This window comes from Chaetodon auriga, chromosome 12 (assembly GCF_051107435.1).
Source record: "Chaetodon auriga isolate fChaAug3 chromosome 12, fChaAug3.hap1, whole genome shotgun sequence".
In the NCBI taxonomy this organism is placed as follows: Eukaryota; Metazoa; Chordata; class Actinopteri; order Chaetodontiformes; family Chaetodontidae; genus Chaetodon; species Chaetodon auriga.
Window position 1 is genome coordinate 17,492,403 of NC_135085.1, and position 24,696 is coordinate 17,517,098.

Consider the following 24,696-nt stretch of genomic DNA (forward strand, 5'->3'; position numbering starts at 1 on the left):
TCTCTCTTAGTCGGATCTGAAATGTGTCCAGGATGCCAAAGGAGGCTCTTTTTACAGAGACCACTGTCCTGTTTTAGGTAAGTATGCCACTCATCTTTGTCCACCATCCTTATTGCACCAATTCTCTCACCTATCGTTCTGGTGCAGTGAATTCAAGGGCATTAGGGGAGTTTTACTTGTAGTTTGTTTTGTTTGGTCACTAGATGGCAGCACTACATAGTCACCTGGCTGCCAAATCCACGTACAGGCTCAGGTCATGCAGTTATAGTTTTCCAAGTCTTTCAGGAAGGAATTGTCTCTGCATTGAACACTGCAGCAGAAGTTTCTCATTAGGTTTGATAGCGTTGTTAGTCATAGATTACAGCGCTTTTGATGTGTTGTAATGTTTTTTTTTCTGTGCTTTCTTGTTGCTAATTTGCCACCACATATTTACATTAAAATTTTGATTTATCAGAATATCCATAAAATATCGTTTCCTCTTTCCTCTTCCTCTATACTTCTTTTTGAAATCACATGCAGGTTGTAAATGTTGATGCGCGGAACTGATACTGTTCTTGATAGACTTTTAGGAATGCAGTTTTCCCATTAGTAGACCTAACTTTACCATTATCTTCCAGGTGAGCAGAATGGCAACAGAAATCCTGGCGGTCTCCAGATTGGAGACCTGGTCAACATCGACTTAGACCTAGAGATTGTTCAGTCCCTCCAACATGGCCATGGTGGGTGGACTGACGGCATGTTTGAGACGCTCACTACCACTGGCACAGTATGTGGCATTGATGAAGATCACGATATTGTCGTTCAGTACCCCAGTGGGAACAGGTGAGTCCATTGATGGACTGGCTCAGATTTATTGGTTGCTAATGAGTGAGACCAATGAAATTGCATCGTCTCATAGTTTCCCATAAATTGAGTTCAGCTCTGTCAAAAGCCACCAAACACTTCTCTGGTTTAATGGGTTATAACCCCTTAGAGAAGTTAGGGCTCCATTTGCAGTAAAATTTATAATAAAAAATGGATCTTTGCTAATTTTCAGTCTGTTATTAACAAAAATGTTATTACTCTCATTGATCATAGGTGCACTTTTTAAACCGTGTTTTTCTTAGTTTTATAATGTTTTTAGAACTTAATCGTTGCTTGCAAAATCCCCACATATTCCATGTGTCTGCTCAGAAATTGTACATGGTCAGGTATTATATGAATTGTGAGTGAATGAGTCTGACTTTTGAATGCATTCATCTCTGTATCCACAGATGGACATTCAATCCAGCAGTGCTGACAAAGGCCAATGTAGTGCGCAGCGGTGAAGTAGCAGCCGGGGCCGAGGGAGGCAGTTCTCAGTTCCTAGTGGGAGACCTGGTCCAGATTTGCTATGACATCGACCGCATCAAGCTGCTACAAAGAGGCCATGGAGAGTGGGCTGAGGCGATGCTGCCTGTAAGAATCTGAAAAGATGTTCATACTCATTTTTGCAAATTTAACCACCCTTTACCCTTTATTTAAATGTCAATTGGAATTTTATGCTAACATATACGCATACGTATAAAATGTTCAGCAGCCCAGTTTCAATAACATGAGGGGTTTTATGATTGATTTTCAAAAAAATGTAGAGTCATTTTAGAAATGTGTCTGTATAGATTTATTTAATTAATTTTGGTAGTACATCGTCAGATTAAATTATCCACTCTAGCTATAAAGTTGTCTGAGTGACAGAACATCTTGAAATCTAAACTACACTTTAGTGGATAGTTTCATTAAACCTGATGAGAAAAATCTGCGTTATTTTAGGTACTTACAGGAAAATCTGAGACAATCAGTGCTGTTGGCACCAGACATTTTTACCTTTTTTTTTAGGTCAGAAGATTTTGACTTGGACTTCATCACAGGCATACAATATGTGTGCATGAACCTTCTATAAGTAATTCTCAATTCATATAACTGTAATTTTCCTTGCTGTTCCCCTCACACTTAGCAGTCCCTCATTTTATTTAAAGCTGACTTTCTAACATATGAAGACATGATTCCACCCCTCAAATCAGTCAATGGCTGTGTTGCTGACATTTATCTGTTTTATTTATCTTTTCTTCGGTCGAAGCGCGACTTTATTCTTCACTTATTATGAAGTTTATTCATTGCTGCCCAGCACGCCTTAGGTTATGTAACGCCAGTCTACTCCAATATGCCACTTGTCCCTGCCAAACTGGCCCCCCTCAGCAGCTAATGAGCCTTAAAACCCTGAGATGGGTTGTAGCTTTGATCACTAACCACGGCTGTTTGCCGCCCGCTGCTGCTTCTACTGCAGCAGTCCCCATTATTGATGGCATCCTTCAGGACAGCCCCAGACCCGGCTCGACAGACTCAAAGTGCCTCTTTCTCATATAGCCAGGGCTGAGATGATATGATTCAAAAGTGGAAAGCATTTTGCTCTGTCCTCTCTGTAATGCCTGTGTAGATGAAGAATAGCCTAGCCAGTAGAACGGTCTTTTTCTTTTATATCCATCTTCTTTCTCTAGCAAGTACATGTCCTCTGAATAATGAGAAGACAGCCTAAATCTGTAATATAATTTTTATTTTTGCCATGAGCTTTGTTTCTGCTCTGTAGGACAATTGCTTTGTTGAGATGGTATTGTCTTCTCTTTATCCTTTCCTCCGTCCTCTCAGTTTTTTGCACTTTCTGGCAGACTCTCTCCATCTTTCCTCTGCTACTTACAGGCTCAGTTACACAGAACATAGCCCAAAGACAACAGCCCTCCATATACTAATGAGTTTGTTGCAATATTTATCAACAGACCCTGGGCAAGGTGGGCCGTGTGCAGCAGATCTACTCTGACAGTGACCTGAAGGTTGAGGTTTGTGGAACTTCTTGGACCTACAATCCTGCCGCTGTCACCAAGATTGCCCCCTCTGGCTCTGCTGTCAGCAACGCCTCTGGAGGTATGTATGAACATGCACTGGTGACATAACGAGAGTGTCATCTTAGTTCTTTGCCCTCACCGCTCCCTGTTCTCTGACATCTACACACAATCACTGTGATGTTTTCCCTGTGTTTGGCCAGAACGCCTGTCTCAGTTGCTGAAGAAACTATTTGAGACACAAGAGTCCGGAGACATTAATGAAGAGCTGGTTAAGGCAGCAGCCAATGGAGACCTGGCCAAGGTGGAGGACATCCTTAAGAGACCTGATGTGGACGTAAGTGCTTAACGTGTATTTTGGGAGTACTTTTGTGCTGTCAGCTGCCTCTGAATCTCTAGCTAAGTTTTTGATGAACACAAATTAATCTTGCTGATGAATTAATACAAAAGATCTGAGTACATTGATAATTGGAGGTGGAATACCCCTGGCTGTGCTCTGCTCTGCTGTCAGTATATTGAGGAGGCTGAGAGTCTCGTAGGAAAGGGCTCTGAGATCCTCCCACTCTGCACCTCTCTCAATCTGAAAAGCATTAAGGCTGGGCCCAGAGGAGGCACCAAGGAGCATTGGTGTGCACTGCAGCACAGACCCGATTCACTCTTAGAATCAAGCTGAGATCTACAAACCCCCCGTATGGCTGCAGATTGTGCTATGACACAGGCTGCAGCCCAGGGAAAACACCTGCTTGCCACAGGACAGAAGCCTATGCCCTATATAGTTTATAAGAATTTGGCATGTCAAGTCTGCAATACTGTCTTCACTCACAGAGCAGTGAATGAGTGTGCATGTGTGCGTGCGTGCGTGTGTGTGTGTGCGTGTGTGTGTCAGTGTCAGTGGTGAAGGCTGGCCAGATGCCCTACTGCCTTTCAGTGGAATTATTTGCTTAAAGCTGAGCACACTGAGCTTGGCCAAGTGATCCGCCTGCCAGGACAAGAGACGTCTCGAGACTCCCAAAGGAGTCCACATTAATATTTATGCTCCGAGTTTTTGCAGTGCTGCAGTTGGTGATGAAACATGCGCACCCAGCCGTTCATGCACGCACACACACATACAGACGCTTAAACACACCCTCGCCAATCTCTTAGGCGCCTCAGGTGAACAGCTAATCCAGTCGATGCACATCTGAACATGAAACATGACGCTGACATGCACCCATATTCTCACTTCTTGATGTGTTTTACAGGTGAATGGACAGTGTGCTGGACACACTGCTATGCAGGCAGCCAGTCAGAACGGTCACGTCGATGTCCTAAAGCTGCTCCTTAAACACAATGTAGACCTGGAAGCTGAGGTTCGTAAATTAAAGAAATTTCCTCTCTCCCGTGCATATTCTGCCGTATTATAAAAACATCTTGACCCATGCAAGTACGAATCCACTCATGGACATAACACAGAGTCATTATGCGGGTTTGTCGCTGTGCTCAGGACAAAGATGGAGACCGGGCAGTGCACCACGCAGCCTTTGGTGATGAGGGCTCTGTCATTGAGGTGCTGCAGAGGGGCGGTGCTGACTTGAACGCCAGGAACAAGAGAAGGCAGACTCCGTTACACATAGCTGTCAACAAGGGCCACTTGCAGGTGGTCAAAACCCTGCTGGACTTTGGCTGCCACCCCAGCCTCCAGGTATCTAAAACTGAGATTTATTTACCTATTGAGACATGCTTTGTGACACAGATTGTGACATTTCAGAACAGTAATAAAAACACTGTCAAAAAATCAGTCAGGTTTCCACTAATTATTGTACACTATGTGGTTGGTGGTAAGTTTGTTATAATATGGTAGTGGAGAGGTCATTTAAGGCATCGTCACAGATTAGTAAAGGAGTAATAACACAAGGTTTCCCTTTAAGGATTCAGAAGGGGACACACCTCTGCATGATGCCATAAGCAAGAAGAGGGATGACATGCTGTCGGTGCTGCTGGAGGCAGGTGCTGATGTCACCATCACCAACAATAACGGCTTCAATGCCCTGCATCATGCTGCCCTGCGAGGAAACCCCAGGTATGAGACACTGTCCTGCTTTCGCTAAATGTCACACATATTTGGTGTCTTTGAGGGAGTAGGGCATGTTTAAGTGGAATCTGTGGAAACGGTATTTTCAGCATCTCAATAAATCTCTGCCTAAAGCTTTCAGTGAAGCCTAGATCAGATTCAGACATGCTGAATCCCTGAACTCTTACCTTAAAAGTCTTGAATATTTCTAATATTCACACACTACATTTATAGATGGCAAGTATGGTGGGAAAAAAAATCTTTGTGCATGAATGTCTCAGCGCTGAAGCACAACACACGGTTTGCAGTACAGTCTCACAGTAACTAGAAGTCTAGAAATCAAAAATTAAGATCCGTCAGGAATCTTAGCATCCTGAAATCAAATTGTCACCACTTAGAGATGTTTAGCCCCGTAAGTGAATGGGCACCAGGTTAGTCTTTTGTCATTGCCATATTGTTTGACTTATTTAGATCTGCGTATTAAATAATAACAAGTATGTCGATACGGATTATTCAGCTCAGCACAACTGAAACAGCTTTAACGCGAGAAAAAAGATTCAGAAAATGATTACGATTCAGCCGTATCAAACAGTTGAAAATAAGAGTCAAAACTACAACCACTAGACTTTATGTTTTGCTTCTTAGCAGCCAGAGGCAGAGGCCATGGCAGAATTACTTAGCTGTTACTACTAATCCGTTGCTTAATCATCCTCCGTTGGAATGAAAGATTTGGGCTCACCACCTACAGGTCTAAACTCGGAGACAGACGAGGTCCAATCACTGACAAACAAATACAAAATTTTTGATTAACTGGCAGAGGATCCTGTTGAGGCATCAGAAAAGCGTGGCACTCAAGAATGTGCGCTTATTTCAAAAGATGTTGTATTTGTTATAAAGATGAATTTTCAGTCCTGGATTATCGTTACATAGCTGAAAGTGTTGTAAGGAAAATATGCAAAGCCTATAGATGAAAGTCACAGATTGACTTAATAGAAGACGGTACGGCTGTTTTGTATAATGCTTCGCGTTAAAATGCTCCTTGTGGACAAAAGTTTACAGTAGTTGTAAGTCTGAAATACATTGACCACTTTATGTGGATACTTGAAGTTCTTCCACAGATTCTGCTTAAGTTTAAAAGTAGTTAAAAGCCATGAAAACTAAAATAAGTTTGATTCCACTACCTCACTGATCACATTTTATCCTGCTATAAAATTTGCTTTGGGATCTCAATTTAGTTTGACAGTGATTGAAGTTTGAAGCAGTCCTATAGGCTTCATCCATCTCCCCAGCAGATGGTATGGTCTCAAATTGACATTAGACTACCTTTGAGGCCTTGAAAGCATCTGTCTTGCTTTGACATTTTCTTTATTGGTGTAGCTAATAGCCCTTGAAGTTCATTTGTTGTTTCTTTTTACTGTTATGCTGGTCCGTCACCGTGTGTTGTGAGCAGAGGCTGGCCTGAAGCAACTGGTCCGTTCAGCAGCAGCAGTTTGCCTTGTCCTTGGCCATAGCTATTTCCGGCTCAGGCAGGTTGCTGCTCCACTCTTGAGCTGTTTTATTCTTGTCTCTCAACCATGAGCATATTAAAGATGGCTCAGTGAGACAGCTGTCCGTATCCGCTTGATCATCCAGGCCCTCATAAGGTGATGAACAGTGACGTTACGGGGTCAGCATTATGGACTGGAGCGATTTCTAGAAAAGTTACAGCTTCTTCCCATTCTGAGCAGTTTGGGTGTGTATGAGCATGTTTGCGCATGAGCGTGGTTATCCCGGGCTAAATGTCATTCCCCTTCACTGGCATTCATTCCTTTGGCATGACGACAAGTGGAATTGAGGTCAGAGGGCTGTGGAGCACCTGCCACCTGCCACAAGCCTGGCCAGACTCAGCCCTCCACCTCTGGCACACTGCAGAATAAATCGTTCAAAGCCAACGCCTGTTTCCTGTGTGGCTGATCAGTTGATTAGCAGATTGAAGTAGACATAAAGAATAACTACATAAAAACACAAAATATCGCTTATCGTGGCTATAATCTCTTGTCAGAGGGTTAATCTGCATTAAAATTTATTGGCACATAGCTTTATACAGATTATGGATCAAGGATTTATTTTCTAATAATTTAAAACTTTTCAGTAACAAATGACACAGCTCTTTAAAAAAAAACATGGCTTTGCAAAAAGATGATCAGAAAATTAGCATAAAATCTAAAATTAAAAGATAAAGACAAAGTATGAACAGCAGCAAAGGTACAGGGTGTAGAATAATGAAAGTAAAAGAAATTCTCCAACAGGGTGTTTTTCTTTCCTAGTCTTCCTTACATACAGAATTGGTTTGCCTTATCCCCTTCGGCAGTTCGTTCCAGAGTTGATGATCCCTGAAATTCTATAATTAAATGTAATTAAATAGATATAGGTGTCAATGATTAATTCACATGTTAAAACCGTTCTCAAAGTGTACCGCATAGATGACAGAAATAAATAAAAATCACACACAGAACACGCAAAGTGTCCGTGCGGTCAGCAGTCCCTGCCTGACTTTGTGGTGTGAGAGAGAGAAAAAAAAAAACATTTCAAGGCTACTGTGTTGTCTTTTATTGCACAGCTTTTAAACTTTAATGAATAATAGTAAACGTATTTAGGAAAGCTCGCAGACTGGCAGAAAAGTGCTTGCATTATAAATATTAAAATGCAATGAGTGTGTAATGGGCATATGTAAACCAGGATTCAGAATATAAAGGAGCTGAAAGCTGGTCCGCTGCAGGACTCATTGATTAAGTGGCGAAAAAGTGCTGGAGTACAGAATTTTCTGTACCAGGGCTGCTGTTGTGGTGTGTGCGCGTTGCTTGCTGCGGTCCACGCTCTGTCCCCTTGCCTTCAGAGAAACGAAGATATATGTCGCCTTCTCCAGTCTGCCCATTTACTTTTATTTCACACTCGAGCTCCTGCAATATCGGAGAGACAGTCCACAAGTCCTAAAGCCCTCGAAAATCTCTCCCTTGGTTGAAGTGAAAGTACCTTGTCTGGTGTGTTTTCAGTGGAGAGGCAGCTGTTTCGATTGAGTGCTTAGAGGAATTCCGACCATAGAATCATATTTCTAAAAAGTAGCTTCAATGACTTTCATGAAGAAGTGCTTGAAGTTGGAAGTTGATCGGAAGTCCCCTGGATGAGGGATGATATGAAACCCCTCTGTTTAATTATTGATGTCATTATTGCTTCCTGATAGTAGGTCCACTCTCTCTCTCTCTCCTCATGCTTAGGTTGAGCATCGGCACATAGTGTTGGCATTCAGTGCTTAAACAAGTCTAACCTATAATTCCTCATCAAAACTACCACAGTACAGCTCCTGTAAAGCAGGAAGAAACCTTCTTCCATTTTGTGTTCTGTTACGATACGTCAGAGTCCCTGGTGTGTGTGTGTGTGTGTGTGTGTGTGTGTGTGTGTAATGTGTGTTATGTGCCTGGGTGTTTTAAGACTGTGGGTGGGTCTTCCAGCGGTGGAAAGAAGATTGAGGAAGACACATAGGAAGAACCCCGTGGGTGACAGATGAATCTTTCAACTTGGAGTCACAAATACAGAGACAAATCAACTCTACCAACAGGGGTGCAGGAGGAACAGGGGCTTCACTGTATTTCACCTCGTTCATTACTCACACACACTCACACACACACATACACCCCAACAGAGGCTAAAGGCATTTCTTCATAAATTAGACCTAGTTGTTAAGGTTTACAATTGCTAGTAAAGTCAAAGTGCTGTTATAACCAGCGGTAACATGCTCGGGAAAGAATTTTCGCGGACATCCACATTGTGTGTTCCCCCCGTGTGTGTTTACCGCAGCCCCAGCCTGCAAGGGGAGCCTGTTTCGTCTCCATGTCTTTCCCTCGGGCTGCTAGAAGCCAGTAGCTGCTACAATACTGTAAACAATACGATTAATAGCCCATGACTCATAAACGGGCTCCAAACAAGCCCTGCAGCGGCGGTCTGTACCCTTTTACGTGTCACCTCCTTGTAATATTTGCCCTCATCTCTCTCTCTTATAGTGCTCAGGTTTCTTTTAGTATGGCAACATACAGGCAAACCCTGTATGGTAATCACCTCACCTGAGCTGACAGGGGGCTCTGCAGTCACACACACACACCGTGCTCCAAAATGCAGACAAATATGATGTCAGTACTAATGCGCAGGACCACAATGGTGGTATTGTAACAGGGATCACAATTAGAAAATAGCATTGTGGGCCCATGGAGACACTGCGAAATGGGTCAGATGTTTTCATTTCTAGGGTCTTGTCACTATATTCATGTGTTCTTCATGGCTGCTATTGACTGAATTAGGAGTTTTCACTCTCTCTTGCTCATTTCAGACGAGCCTAATCAAGTCAGGCTGCTGTGATTGAGTAAGCAAGTGCCTCTTACATTAGCCAAATAGATTTCATGGTTATTGGTCCGATGGAAAACACTTTGAACTCAAGAGAAATTAGAGAGAATACAGCGCTATTTCCGGCGAATTTAATAATTGATTTCTGCGCTATACATACATCCTTAAATCACTTTCAGTAATTAGACAAATGAGATCAAGTTTGGAACAAATCCCTCAGGAGAGTTTTTGTGGTTATCGTGTGTATTTTCTGAGTTTAAGAACAGGTCAGTCTGACATAGCATTAGGTGCCAAATTAAGAAGGCAAAGAAATAGAGTGAATTGAAACGAGGGTGGGCAGGAGACACAGTGCTAAGGGAGTTTTGATCTGCCTGCCTGTTCTGCAGTAACAGCGAGCGAATGTGTGAGACTGTAACTGTTTGCAAGCGGTCTGCTCCTGTGATTTGTGTGTTCAGCTCCTGTCCTCTAGAGCATCTGGCTCTCATCTACCCCAGCTTGTCTAACATCACTGCAGGAGGCTTCAAGGGAAGGAGGCCAAAGTGTTTGTGTATATTGTAAAGCCTCTAAACAACTATAGTTGCCCCTTTTTTTCATTTCTGGCATTCTCATTGCTGTATTTCTTCCTTAGATCTCTTTACAATTCCACTGCACCCCCACTGAGCTGCATTAGCTGTCTATTTTATTTATTTATTTTCTGTTGCACATTCCCACCCACAGCGTAATTGACTGTTAGCATCCAGTGACAGTCAGTTTAGGAGGTGTCTTAGCAAGACAGCCGCACATTCTCACACAGACATGTGAGTGCTGTGTTTCTGAAATAGCGCACACTGCATGTCTACTCCCCCCCCCTGCTATTTTTGAAACAGCCATTGATAGTGTGGTCAGAATATCAATCCCGTTGGAGGCAGAGAGGCAACACTCAGTCAGGAAAGTGGAGCATACCAAAGTTTGGAAGCTGCGATTGGTTTCTTTATTAGTCAAAAATGAGACAGGTTTAGCATTGAACATGACAATCACTGAACACTCCAGATGTTGTTGGTAGAGGAAAGCCATAAGCCAGTCATCATCAAGAAGTGGCCTGCTGTCACTGCAGTGATTGTGTTGAAGGCATCACAGCAAAAGGAGTTCCTGTAGTCATCAAAGCATAGCTACAGCTGGTTGAAGGGGACCAAATCCATTCAAGAGGTGATTTGGTTCCATTTTACCAGCTTTAGCAAAGCATTGTGGAATCACTGTTTCAGAGACGGACATGGCAACTGCTGTGAAGTCAAGTGAAGTGAACTGTCTGAAAAGCTCTGCTGCAGTAAAGTTTTATCAAAAAAAAAAAAAAAAAAAAGACAGAGCAACGCTAAGCAGAGAAAGGCCATGTTGCAGTCAGACATCTTATTAAAACCTGAGATGTGGCTCATCACACCATGTCCACCCACTGGTTGAAATGGACAATGCCGTGGCTCTTTCTCTCTCCTGCTTTTTTCTCTTGCCCGTTCACCTTCACCCACTCTGTATGACACACAGGTACATTTGGCACACTACACCCCATTTACCACCACACCAATAACGCATAGGTACAGTTGATCAACCTTACCTAACTTTCTCCTTTGCTGCCTCCCAGGCAGCCTATTTATCCTCCTCGCTATCTTTTTAAGTTTTATGCTTGCCCCCTCCCAGAGAGCGAGAAAAATTGTTCCCTGAGAAAAGGATAATAATAATCTGTGGCAGTGCACTTGAGTCAAATGTCCTGGAGTCATGAAGCAATTACAGGCTCTGACAGATGGGCCCTGCTGCAAGCTCGCAGCCGCTGCGGTCACCGAGACGGCCAACAGACAAATGCAGAGGCATAACCACATACACAAGCTCTCTCACTCATGTTCCTACAGCAGCACTCGGGGTGTCAAGTCACAACATTAATTTAAACCAGTCATTTAAGTCCTAGAGACTGATTTGTAGTGCAGAGGGTACTGTTTGAACAGTGACTGAGGGCAGATTATTTTATGTCTCTTTCAGCACTCTACAGTAGTACAGTATTTTACTGCTTTCTACTGAAAGTCCATCCCTCTGCTAATACAAAAATGATCACAGCAGAGATCCACGTTAAGAACTTTGATTATGTTTCTGTTCATTTGTACCTGAAGCAAAATCGGTAAATCACTCCTGCTATTAGAACAGCATCAGACAAAATTTAGAAATAGTTTTAGTCATGCATGGTATTGTTATATACATTTTTTCTTTTCAGTCTCACCGCTGCAGTATTTTTTATTTGTGCTGCAAAACATCCAGCGTCTCAAGCACCTGTGCTGCCTCCCAAAAAGCCGCTGTGTAGCTCACACTTTGCACTAAGATACAGTTAAGTGATGCTTATTTGGCCTTTTTACAGCTTTCATTTCTTTAGTCAGCTGTTATAATTATTGACTTTTTCTGCCAAGGCACGAAGGAGGTTCTCAAGAGTGGCCAGCGACAGCTGAGTGATATACGGCACTGCTTGTAGACAGGATGGAGGTCAACATAGGGCCAGCTTGATATGGCACACCAGAGGCAGGTCTATTTGTAACATACACATGCACATTCATGCTTGCTCACTTACACACACACACACACACACACACACACACACACACACACACACACACACCGTCTCTCAGTCACTCAGAGTCAGGTGGCCAGGCTGCTCACCTCGTCTAAGGGCCATAACAGGGCAAAAGCAGGGGGACGACAGGCACTGAGCATTTGATAATGTCAGCATCTGCTGTGTTTGTCACTCAGACAGCAGGTCAATGCTATTGAGGGCCGGGGAGAAACATGCAGTGCAAGCCATGCAATACTACACGCCCCTGATGTCTTGACAGAAAAGGGAGCTAGACAGACAGAATATCATGCAGATGGGCCTGAATAATGAAACAGCTGAAACCTAAACATGCAGCTTCATTCTGATGCTCTCCTCTAATAAAAAAAAAAGAAGAAAAAAAAGGACTTTTGCATTTTTAGATCTGGACTGAAGTGGCCCCTTCTGTTGTGTAATTTTGCTATTTTTCCCAAATAGAATTATTATAAACTGATTTGATTCCATTCAGCAGCTGTTAGAATTCAACAATTCAATCAGTATAACATTATATGAAATTCTTATGAATTAAATTAAGTCCTGCTTTCAAGTTCAGTTTGTCCCTTCAAAAAAATTTCACTCGGCAGTTTGTTGTATTCTTCATTCATCACACCCTGAAGAAAATTTAATGGAAGATCAGAAAGCGATTTAGAGGCAACAAACTTTTTTTTTTTTTGATTATGCCTTAAGTGTTTTTTAACTGTTGTCAGTAAACTCCAGTAAAAGGAATGGAGATTGCTACTGTTTCTATCAGTCGTGTCACCCTAGATTACATATTTCTTTCATTCAAGGGGAAGAGAGTCAGTCAGCCCTACACTTGGTGTATTAATCTGTTCAGAATGAAGCGTCTTGTAATTCATTGGAACAGAGCTGTCGTATTACAGTGGCATATGTACACTTTTTCATTGCTCCACTGCGGGAAAAATTTTGTAGGCACTGATACATCCCAGTCTGTCGCCTCTAACAACAGTCTAATTTAGGAAAATAAATCTAATTTGATGAAGGAGCAATTTATACATTCAGATACTGTATGTATTTTTAGTTTCATAAATGATCATTAGAGGTTTAGGGTTAGTAGTGTACTGTCGTACATTTATATTATAAGTATTGCCAAGTGACTAATTATCTGATTTGTTGATCAGCCCTCAAACAATTATGACAGGTTATTGGCTTGTATTAATTGTGTTATTTGCTCCATTTGTTTTTTTTGTTTTTTTTTTCATGTACTTATTCAAGCGAGAGCCAAAATGCAGTGGAAAGAATTACCTTCAGTAGAGCAGTGGATCTACATTAAAGAGGTTTAAAGAGGTAATTCTGTGCTAAAACTGGCACAGACATTGTCTATGATCCAAGCACAGGCCAGCGAGGGGGTCGGAATAGGTGAAAGTGCTAGATATGAATAGCTCGGCGTGCAAACTACTCCCCACCTCCCCCCTCGCTTCATTTCTCTCTGTGCCTCTGTCCATATTCTGTTGCCTTTTTTTGTTTGAAGCAGTCAACAATTGGAATCAGCTGACGGGCCATAGTTGACTCTGATCCTGCATTGTCACTTTTTGATGGTCTAATCTGACTGCCATGCAGCCCAGCAAAGCATTTGGCAAGCATAGCAAACGTGAACAATGAGAGCAGGAATCAGGGGAAGGGAGGGGAGCACGGGGCAGCCGGGTTGATGTCGGGTGGGGGTGCGGATAAGGGCAATGGCATAAAGGGAGGGCAGTCATAGTTAAACACACAAGACTGTTAACACGGAAGCCATATGATGCAGCAGTAGGATAGAGCCAGCTTGTGGCAGCAGCAGCAGCAGCAGCAGCAGCAGTAGCAGCAACCTCAGTGCCTCTTCATTCTGCCTCCTCAGCAACTATGTCCTGCTCTTTCAGTTGCATGTTTTAAAGAAAGGCCAGCAACAATGGCAGAGTTTTGGTCCAATTCACCTTGCTTTCGTTTCCCCTTGAGCCATGTGGGAGCACTGGAAAAGATTATGGTATTAATGGTCAGGAGCAGCTCCAGCATACCACTGCCTGCTGAAGTTGGTGCTAAGTTGCAGCTGGCTGAATTTCAAGGGCTGTAATGCAGTAAAATCACCCAATAATGAAAGGAGGCCCTGTTCATATGGCGATGTCACAAGGCGGCTGTTTGCCCATAGTTGTAGGTGTCTAAAGTAAGGTGCTAAACTCACACTGCTGACAGAGCAAGCTCAAAACATGATAGCTATCATTTTATGCTAACTTACGTAATTGTCTAATGAATTGTTGGCATGTCTTGGATGAGAGGTTTTTATTGGCCAAGTCAGCCAGTTTGAGAAAGCACTAAGTTCCCTACAGCGATCATTGCTGCAGTGAGACTGCCCAGAGACAGTATAGCTAATGTATGAGCCTTATAACTCACATTCATACTCTCTCTTTTCCTCTCTCTCACTCCCTCTCCCCCCCTCCTCTGTACTTTGCCTGCTATTTTCTCCCACACCACGATCACAGTCACATTAACAATCTGCAAAGCACAAACATATCGTCACAGTGCTGTCCAACATCATTTTCCCAGAACGAGGACTCGCACCTCACCAAGAATACATACTTCTTTACATTCCATAGCTATCATATGTTCATATGGGTACATAAAGAAGTATGTACACCAAGGAGGTAATCTTAGGTATGAAATGTTCTCACCTTTCGCCAAGGTCAGGAAGTTAGGAGCAGAATATTTTTCCTCACCGTTCTCTCTCCCAAGTATGGTAGTCTGCACCGTAAGGTGACTTTGAGTGTAAATTCAGTTCAACACTCAAGGCTTTCGTTTGGTTGCCATGTAAGGCTGAACAGCCAGTCCCCCCGCCCCTGAACATAACAGAAGTTTTGCAGTCCATACCATAGTCGACTGTCCCAGTGACCCCTGCTGTCCTCCAGACAACTGGGAGAAACCAGGAGGATCAGGGGGAGGAATACAGCTCCCTTTTTTTTATGGCAGTTGGATGGTGGTCTTTTTCTCTTTCCAGGAAAAATGTTGAGGAGGTAGATTAAGGTGTTGGATAAAACAAAGAAGGGAAGAGTTTTCTCCTCAATAGAAAGTCCGTGGTGGATGGCGCCTCTGCGTGCACCTCCTCTTGTATGATGATCATTTGCTGCGTCCTGGGAGCAGGGGTGCACCTATATGCCGAATTGCCCTGCTGACATACTACACATTTTCGCTTCTCTCCTCCCACTTCTCTTTCAGCATGTCACCCTCACCACCATGTCGTTCTCTTGTTTCACCCCCACTTTCTCTATCCTCTCCCCTGTCCTACCTCTCACTTGCACCACGACGTACCCCTCTCTTGCCTGTCCCTCGTCTCTCTTGTGTCAGCAACGTCCCCAGTGGCTAGCTGGAGCGCTTGCTGATGTTTGAAAACGAGGGTGATCCAAGTGGAACAGGAAGCTATTGTGAGCAGGATTTGGGCTTTAGGCGCAGAGGCAGGCCATAGGTCACATGGAGGCGCTAATGCCCACTCAGCACTTGTGGATTGGTCCTGGCTATACCCCCCACCCACCACCACTCCCCCCCTCTCTGTACCTTGTTCTCTCTCTTCCCACTCATAGATCACTGTTTTTATGGTCATATTTCCTCACTTCCTTTTTTCCTTTGATCAAACCTCACCTGTCTACAATGAAACCAGCTGTTCTGTTGCAGAGCGGATGGAACCGATCAATAACCATTTGCATGGTGGCGAGAATTGTTCAGCAAGTCTCTAATGAATCTTTGCCCTAGACCAACACATTCCACAAGTCGACACTGCCTCCAACCACGCAAAGCTAGCCAGTAGGCTTGGTGCTGAGGCAATGGGTGTGAAACGAAGAATGGATTAGGGGAGACCAGCTTAGGTTTGAGTTTGGAGACTTGGTGGTGGAGAAGTGAGTAAATGGGAAAAGTGGTGCAATGTTTTTGCAGTGGAAGGGTTTGGAATAGCAATGAGCGGAGGTTGAAGTGGAGATGACAGTTGGTGGATGAGCTTGGTCCTAAAGGTGTGACGTCCTGTTTAGGAAATGTCACAGCCACCCGAGAGGGTGAGCAAATAGGAGAGGGGGGGGTGAAATTCCTTCCTACATGGAGGTTGGGGAACATGAACCAGCGAATTAGCCTGGTGGTTGTTGTGTCTGTTCTGGTTTGGGCGATAACACTGCAGTACTGTGTGCCCTGCATGCCCTGCCTAGCCTATAGCAATCCGTTACAGAGAGAGAGAGAAGAAACTGGGTTACTACCCTAAGTGCTGTGGGTTCAGCCAGTGACACACATCTACTCAGCCAACCATTGCTGCCCAATATCCCCTCCCGCCCATCCTCACCTTCCTCCCCCCCACATCTGTGTTAATACACTTCTCACAGCTGTGTGCTGTCAATCCGCTTTTCCCCCCGTTCAGAACTCCCGACCTGCCGGCTGTTCATTATTCTGATGCTTCGTCATCCCTCTGGTCGCCACATTCCATCCTTCCGCCCCAATCAGCCAACCTTGGGCTTAAAAGTGCAACGTGTTCTCAAACTTACCTCCCATCAATTAAGAATGGCAGTGACCTCCCCCGCCCCTCAGTTAAATTGATAAGTGGTCTGGTAAGACCACCAAGAAAGGACCAAAAAGATATTTAAAAAAGACAAAAATAACACATTAAAAGTCCCAGTAATTATAGTATCCTTAGTCATGGTGACAAAAACATCTTGGAAGGTGTCGGAAGCAGAGGGCGAATTGTGCATAAGGGAATGTCTCTCCACACCAGTGCAGGTCTGAGTTAACGAGTCCGTCATTAGATAGCGGTAGGGCTGCAACCATGAAGCCTAATGAGCCAAAGAGCTCTGCTGCTGCAGCATGTCCGGCCAGTGCCAGGAACACGAGAGAGAGAGAGAGAGAGAGCAAGACAAGAGAGGGAGGGAGGGAGGGAGGGAGAAAGAACAAGATGAGAGAGATAGAGTGGAGAGTGCAAAAAACAGGGCTAAAATCCATGTGGGCCATAGCAACTCCCCAGCCTCCCTTTTCCCTGTTCCACCTCCTCCTGCATCCTCTTCCTCTCGATACTTTTTTCTTTTCATAAAGCCTTTATTTCTTCCCTTCTTTTAAGACAAGAGGAACAAGAGAAGGAAAAGCCCAAAGGTGTTCTCTGGTTAAGTTCTGTCCCAGTGCTGCTGCTGCTGCTGCTGCTGCTGCTGCTGCTGCTGCTGCTGCTGCTGCTGCAGAACAGTGCATTCCACTCCCCCTTTCGACTACGCGACTCACAGGCAAACCATGCGGTTAATAACTGATCGCATCCGAGGAGGAGAGAGGGAAGAGACGGGACAGGAGACGTCAAGGCCCGTCAGGGGTAAACTCCGTCCGAAAGCCAAGGAAGAGCATATATTACCTGTCAGATCAGTTTCTTATCTGAGCTGCTCCTCCTCTCTTCCCCTCCTCTCCTCCTCTTCCCGTAGTGAAGAGAGCCATAATGACCTAGAGAGCGCTCCAGCTGCTGCAGCCATCGTGTGTGCCGGGTGCACGCCTGACTCGCTGAATCAGCTTCTATGATTGGGGGGAGGAGGGGTGGTGGTGGGCGGGTTGAGTGCCAGAGTCAGGGAGGGGAGGAGGGGGAAAGGAGAGAAAGCGGGCATACACACACACACGCACACATGCACACACATTCCCATACAAACACAAGTCATAGCTTTAGAAGAGGAAGACGTAGAGCTGACATGAAGAGCTGCCATTTGAAAAAAAAAAAAAAAAAAAAAAAAAGGGGAGGCAGAGAGAGAAGAGGGAGAGAAGGAGGGGTGAAAAAAAATCTGCAGCACTCTCATCTCCATCATGTGCATTCTGAGGGAGAGAACTGGGAGGATGCCCTGGTCGGTGGAGGAGGCAGAAAGTGTACCAACCGTCCTCCCACCCTGCCTTTTTCTTATTCCATCGACACACACGCGCAGCCCCTGAGCTTTATCCTGCTCCTAAAATGCGCTTTTATTATTCAGTGGAACTTTATACAGCAGCTTAGAAGAGGGAGTTTACTGAATGTTTGAGAGCCGAATTGTGATGGAGGTATTTAAAAAAAGAGGTGGCTGTGCTTCTGCGGTAGAAGACAGCTGTACTTTTAATAGTCCCTCGCGATCCATGCAAATTTGGTTACCATTGTCAGGGACTGGAGATGGAGGATATTGCAGCACCTTTTTGGTATTTTTGGTGTTTAGATTTTCGTTGCGCTTGTGAATCCTAAATACGCAGCTCATGCATTCTTGATCGTGCGTCGCAAGGGTCACCTCTTCACTTGGAAAAGATCAAGTAGCGATGCAGCTGCAGTTAGGGGGTCAGAGAGTACAGGAGGAACACAGTGGCAGCAAATTAGGGACCAAGAGGTCAACCAGCCAGCAGCTTCCTACCCCACAGTGTGGAGGGTTAAGCTAAACGGTTAGCACTTTGTGGGAAGCCAAGCATTTGAAACATGCCTCGGCCCCTGTTGCTGGGCTGCTCATGTGTCTTGTCTCACCACCTCCCTGACCATATTTAGTCAAGCAGTGCAAAAAATAGTTCCAGCTCCGCTCCACTCAACTCTGCTCCTCTCCTTGCCTCACCCCCCCACTCTCTTCCATATCCCCCCTCAGCAACTGTTGGCTACAGGCTCCGGGAAGCCTCCCCTACGGCTCCCTGCCTATCGATTCCACCGGCCTGGAAGGAGAGAGGAGCGTTAGGCCAGCTAGCCCCTGCTACCATTTGCTGCACTATTTTTAGTAGCTCCAAATAAAGTGGTCTCTCGTGCTTCCACTTGTATATTCTTGAATCTTTCCCCACCCTCCCCTGCTTTACATCCTTCACCACCAATTCCACCGCCTCCTCTGATACCACCCCCTCACTCTCTGTGTCCTTTTGCCCCCCAGTCTCTATCATTCTTCTTTTTAAATAGAGCTGGAACTCACTGCTTATGGTAGAGCTCCCGTCTGCTCACCTCTATACTTAGAATAACTGCATATTTGAGAAATGGAGGAGCGAGTAAGGGTGAACGTGTAGTGCAGAGGAGCGTGGAGGGTGTTAGGCAGCAGGAAATATTTTTGTGTTTTCCCATTTATTTATTTATTTATTTATACTGCTTTTGGCTGCAGGAAGACAAGTGGCAGCCTCACCTCTGAGGCACTGAAAAGTTTGGGCTGCTTTCTCTCCTTTTTGAGCTCTCATTAATTTTCAAGTGTCTTTTTCAAGCTTTCCCGAGGCGCGGCCACTGAAGAATCTGTTTAATTAGTTGGTCTCATCACGGGGCACATCTATACTGTACGGAAGCAATGTCCTCTGTGCCCTCCTCTCTTTTTCACTCTCTCCGCTCCTCTTATACCTCAATGACAGCACACGAGTCCTCTGACTAACCCCACCTGCATTTTAACTGCAGACTGCCCCTGGACGTGTAAGCCAATGTTTTTGCTCTTTAAGGCGATCACGTTGAAAGGCGGGCTGTGATCAAGTAGACATCAGTTGAATTAGATTGTGAAAATTCACAAACGCCCTCAAAACAGCACAGACATATGTCAAAGTGTATTCTCATGAGCCGCAAAAGTGTCAAGCGGTTCGCCGGCCGTTGATTTGATAAGCCTTTAAACAAGCTCCCAGTCATTCTGCCCTCTCTCTCAGTTATATCTCAGGCCCTTTTCATGGTGAAGATAATTCTGCATTCCCTGATTTAAGTGTGCAATTTAATTAATGTATTGTCACAGCAATTTATAGCTTTTCGATTACATTATCTTTACGGCTGTTACAAGAATTGACCATTTGCGAGGTAAAATGGATTCCAAGCTAATGTGTCTGCTCAAAACTTGACCTTACATGGCCAATCAAAGTGCAGAATTGCAGCTACATAAATGGCAACTGTGAATGTCCACCTGTTATTGCCCTGCAGTCTCTATGTTTGCACACCACTTAAAATTGAACCAGCAGTAATTCTCCAGACAGCCTTAATTCCCCTCATAGTGGAACTTTTAATATACTGTGTGTAAATTCACACACACACACACACACACACACACACACACACACACACACACACACTACATGCACTTACTGTACACATGCATATTTGAACTGATGACGTGCATTAATTCTCTACTCAGCTGGTAAAGGGTTTGTGGTCTATAACTATCTCCACTGACGATGGCCTTGTGCGTTTTGCATATCCCATCAGTGGGTCTCCACCCTGCCTGTTCCAGCCACCCAACCCACCAGTTTAATCTCAATTACATCCCGACATCCCATCTGCCTCTGAAACTCAGCAGCACGGCTTACATCTTGCCTTCATGATGAATAGCGCAGGGCTGAATGTTTAGCTGAGCAGTTAATCGATCAATAAGAAAAGGGTCGACTAATGGATGTGCTTTCCTCCACTGGCTGAAGGGGTGGGATGGGTTGTTCTCCCTACAAGTACCGCTTAAGACGTATCTCCATTCGAATAAAAAAAATATAGAGAAAACAGATTGGTGCAGGATCAGCCATTTGTTTGTTTTAATTATCCTTTGTATTTTTCAGAAGATGCATCGTGCATGGAAAAAAATGCAACATTAATTTGCTCATTTCAAGTTTCTTGTAGAAACTTTTATATTTGATGCTATTCATTTCCTGTTGTTGTTTAAGAATTGCGAATGGATGTCATTAGGGGTTTTGACATTGATTAATAGAAAGAGGGCAAACCAAATAAATCTCTACAAATTGATCTAAATTAAATACAAATATAAAACATTATTAATTGTCGGACTATTCATCCTCCACATAGTTTGTGATACTGTTTCTAAATCATCAGTGGAGCAGCCAGCTGTTTTTAGGCATTCTAGAAAATGCTGAGTGGAGATCACCAATTTTTAATCTGTTGGCAAATTAATGTTACATTAAACATAAGTCTGTGTGGAAGGCTCACTGCTGGGTAGTCAACGAGTGAATCTTGTGTTTGGTGCAAGTCAAACACTGTGCACTAGCAGAAACACACAGTCCCCCCACCATGAAGCTTGGTGGTGGCAGCATCACGCTGTGAGGATGATTCTGTGCTGCAGGCCCTGGAAGGCTTGTGATCAAGAATTTGTGGCAGGACTTTAAAATGTCTTGTTTCTTGTGGATCTCATGCAACATAACAGAGCTTTGGCAGTTTAGGAAAGAAAAATGGGGGTTAATAAAAAAGCAGTGTCCATACAGAACTATTCATGTAGAGTCAAGGCTGTTATTGCTGCCAGAAGTGCCTCTAATAAATATTGACTTGAGGGGATGAATACAATCAGTTATTTTGTTTTTTGTTTGTATTTAATCAAGATAAATTTGTAGAGATTTGTTTTCACTTTGACGTTAAGTAGTTCTTCTTTTTGATCAATTTCAGCAAGCAGTGATTGCTTCCATTGTTAGCCAAAGTTATAAAACTAAAAAACATGGGAAAGAGCAGGGGTGGTGGGTGTGAACGTCTTTTAATAGACACTGTGTACTGTTATGATGGACAGTCTTGATGAGAGCTCGTTCCTTTGAGTTTACAAAAATGAGAGGCAGGTGTCCTCTCAGATTGAAGTTTTTTGCAGGGAATTCTGGTTAGCTTCAAATGATGATGCAGCCCCAGTTTTTTCTTTGAGCTTCAAGCCTGCTGGTGAAGTCTTGGTTGGTCTTTCAGCTTGTCTTAATTCCTCCTTTCTGTGTGTCTCTCTACCAGTCAACATCATAGAGGGATTAGAGCTATTTCTAATGAGTCCAGTTTGTGCTTTTTGAGTAAATCTCCGTGCTCCTCTTCCATCAGCCTGGCTCTTCCCCGTGCTTACTTTATCTCTCTCGTCAGTTCCTCTCCTCTGCCTCCCCCTCAAACCCCTCCTCTGTCCCCCGTGCTGCCCCTCCCTCCTCATCCCTTTACACAGTGCATCATTTGAAGAGGTGAGGCTGTTGAGCGCTTGGAGGAATAAAAGTGATTTATGAATGGGCCAACGTACCTGGGTGCTGGAGGGGGAAAGCCAGTGGCAGTCAGGCTCTCTGATCCAGCAGCCCATTGTTCCCTCCAGCCTCACTGCAGGAGAAGCTCCTCTGCCTCTGCTGCCTCTGATCTTTTACCTTGCCTTACTGGCGCCGCATGTTACCGTTAAGTGACTCACAAACTGCACAGATACCCATGCACTGCAGGGGTGCATGCGTGCACGACCATTTTCTCAGAGGCGAACACATACACACCGACAATGTACTTCTTACGATCTATGTTTATTTGTACGGCCACTCGGGTCAATGCGTGCATACACATGCACAAGTTATTTTGTTAGGCTTAGTCTCAATTAGTCTTTTATGATTGTAAGTTGTCATTTTTCCAGCTTTTGGAAGTTAGCACAGGTGAGGACAGCCAGATGCACCAGCCAACAACCCTATCGATAAAATAAAAAGAGGTGACAGGAAAGGTGTTGTAGCTGCTGAGGACAATGTATGAGTTCCTCCTCGTCACCATATGCTCCTATGCAGATACACACACACACATTCATGCAATGCACGATTGTAGAATATTAGGCTTTTACAGGATAAAAGTGAGAAGGGAGGTCACTCAGGAATAGTGATTTGGCCGTTTGTGGTGTTTATCTGTTGTGTGTATAATCTCGCAGTGTTTACAGAGTAATATATGATAATTCCTGATGGGAGGATGGTGGAGGCGATAAACTTGGTCAGGGGAGAGGTTATACACAGGTGCCCATCTGTAATTCATTAAAAGATAACTGATTGCAGAGATATGTCAGAGTAACCTTTGGAATCCAGATGAACTGCACTTAGTGAGTTCTTGTGGCACGCAGTGGGAGGTAATATCTTTATGTTGGACAATTATCATAATATACTCTATGTAGTCTAGAGAGACTGATTCTACTGATTTATGATTTGTAATTACAAATGTCTCCCTAGTATTATCTGTTATTATCTTCAGTTGTTCAATTAGACTCTGCATTATATTGCTGTAGCTTATTCTAGTTAAATTACTCACAGAAGAGTGTACTCATAAAAGATGCAGTGCAGTGACTGGTCCGTTCAGTGGGCCTGGGCACCAGTTTGCTGCAGCATGCACTGTGACTTAATTGAAAAGTCGCCCAATCCTAGAAGCCCTCCCAGTGTCCACCTCTGTATGAGTTGGGACCAGTCCAACAGATCAGCCAGAGGACAAGCTGATACAAGCCCCAATCCCCCTGTGACCAATCAGAATGCCTACACTTCCTCCTTGGGCTGGGCCAACAGTGGCTCTGAGCCAATAGATAAGCTCAGCCATGCTGTAATGCTCTGTCTGTCCTGTGGCATGCTGAAGCATTGAGTCCTGGCTGCTATGTTGCTATAGCACATGTTGGGAGAGGGAGGGGTCGGGGTAGCAGAGAGAGGGAAGGATGGATGGATAGAGGGGAAAGAGAGAAAATGAGGGATCAAGGGATGGATGGATGGAGGGAGAGAGAGAGGGAGGGGTACATCCCTTACTGAAGGGACTCAAGGACATAAAGAGCTTTTGGGAAAGTGACTATAGCATGCGAAGACAAAAGCTTGCATTGTGAAGCCACTATAAGCACTGATGGTATGGTTTTTTCCTTCTTGCCAAACCTAGAAAGAGCAGGATTTATTTGTGGCACTTTAAGTGCCTCAGCAATGCAGGTAATAAATATGACGGAGCAAGGTGATATACTTCCACAGCACAGCTGTCAGACATCTTTAATATTTTCTCCCCCCATTTAAAAACAAATGTAGTTTATCTATTTACTTGACGTATTGGAATAAGTAATGGAATTTATTTTTGCGTTTGATGGTAGTTAAGCATCAGTGATGGCACTTTGGTTTGTGTTTTTAGTGAAACACTGAGAAGCTGCATTTTTCTTTAGCTGCAGAAGTATACACCTTGCAGTACGGTAAATGTCGTTTCACACAATACAACACAAAACTCAGCATGTCACAGAGTACTTTCTTAACTAGCTGGTCCCCTTGCATGATTGAATATTGTTATGTGTTTTTATTTATTTCTCTTTATTTGGCTTTATATTAATATAATATTGATGACAGTAGAAGTATTAATATCATCCTGAATTGTAATCAGAAATCTAGATCATGCTTGTGTCATTGCAGCCCAAGTCCTGTCCATAATCAATATAGAGCCTTTTTTTTAAGGGTCAGAAATGGATCAGGCTTTATGTATTAAGTTGTTAAAATCATTTTTAATAAGGTGACAAAATGATTTTAAGGCCTGGCCAGACACTAGATCATCTACAAAAAAATTTCACCTTGAAAAAAAAAAATGCAGTCACCTGTTTTAGCAGAATTAAATGTGCAGAGAGCCAAATTCGCAGAGCTAAGTCTTGTGTGAACAGCGCCGAAATTATTTTGAAGTGTATGGTCAAATGTGGGAACTTCTGTGCTGTATCCCATGTCCAGACTTATACCATCTTTGTCAGCGGATGGGGTATTAGTAACCCTAATGTACTCTGAGGGACACATTCAGGCTGATGTTCACATCTAAACCAAGCTTAGCTGTTGAATAATGCAGACCATGTTACCTTGGTAACCTGTACAGACACTGAAGTCAGTGGCTCCCATGTAAATGCAGTATGACAGGTCAAGGGGATAAGGATTTGTGTTTGTTTGTGTCGATTGGGTGTGCTTGCGCGCTAACATGCAAAGAATACTGAGGAAAATCGACAATGGCACCGTACTTTCTTTCCAAAAAAAGCATGACATTGTTGGTATGAGGCAGAGTTGCTTACATGGGAAATCGTAGGAGAAAACATTCATTGCCTTATCTGTGGATCTGTGTGGAATACGTTCAAGTTTCTATGGAGTCTTATCTGTGTAATGTATAGTACATTCATACAAGCTCCATTCCCCTGCCATTAACAAGTTGGCTGTTA

At 43.8% G+C, this 24,696-nt stretch overlaps 1 protein-coding gene across 9 annotated transcripts in view; it reads left to right on the top strand.

The window, feature by feature from the left end:
- mib1 (MIB E3 ubiquitin protein ligase 1) overlaps positions 1-24,696 on the top strand; it is a 53,113-nt gene that overhangs the window by 9,774 nt on the left and 18,643 nt on the right. For all 9 annotated transcript variants that reach the window (XM_076744494.1, XM_076744497.1, XM_076744500.1 and 6 more), the window contains 8 exons: positions 11-77; positions 618-822; positions 1,254-1,437; positions 2,790-2,934; positions 3,056-3,189; positions 4,094-4,201; positions 4,336-4,533; positions 4,760-4,911. In XM_076744494.1, coding sequence (XP_076600609.1) covers positions 11-77; positions 618-822; positions 1,254-1,437; positions 2,790-2,934; positions 3,056-3,189; positions 4,094-4,201; positions 4,336-4,533; positions 4,760-4,911 — 1,193 coding nt within the window. The remainder of the gene's footprint in view (positions 1-10; positions 78-617; positions 823-1,253; positions 1,438-2,789; positions 2,935-3,055; positions 3,190-4,093; positions 4,202-4,335; positions 4,534-4,759; positions 4,912-24,696) is intronic.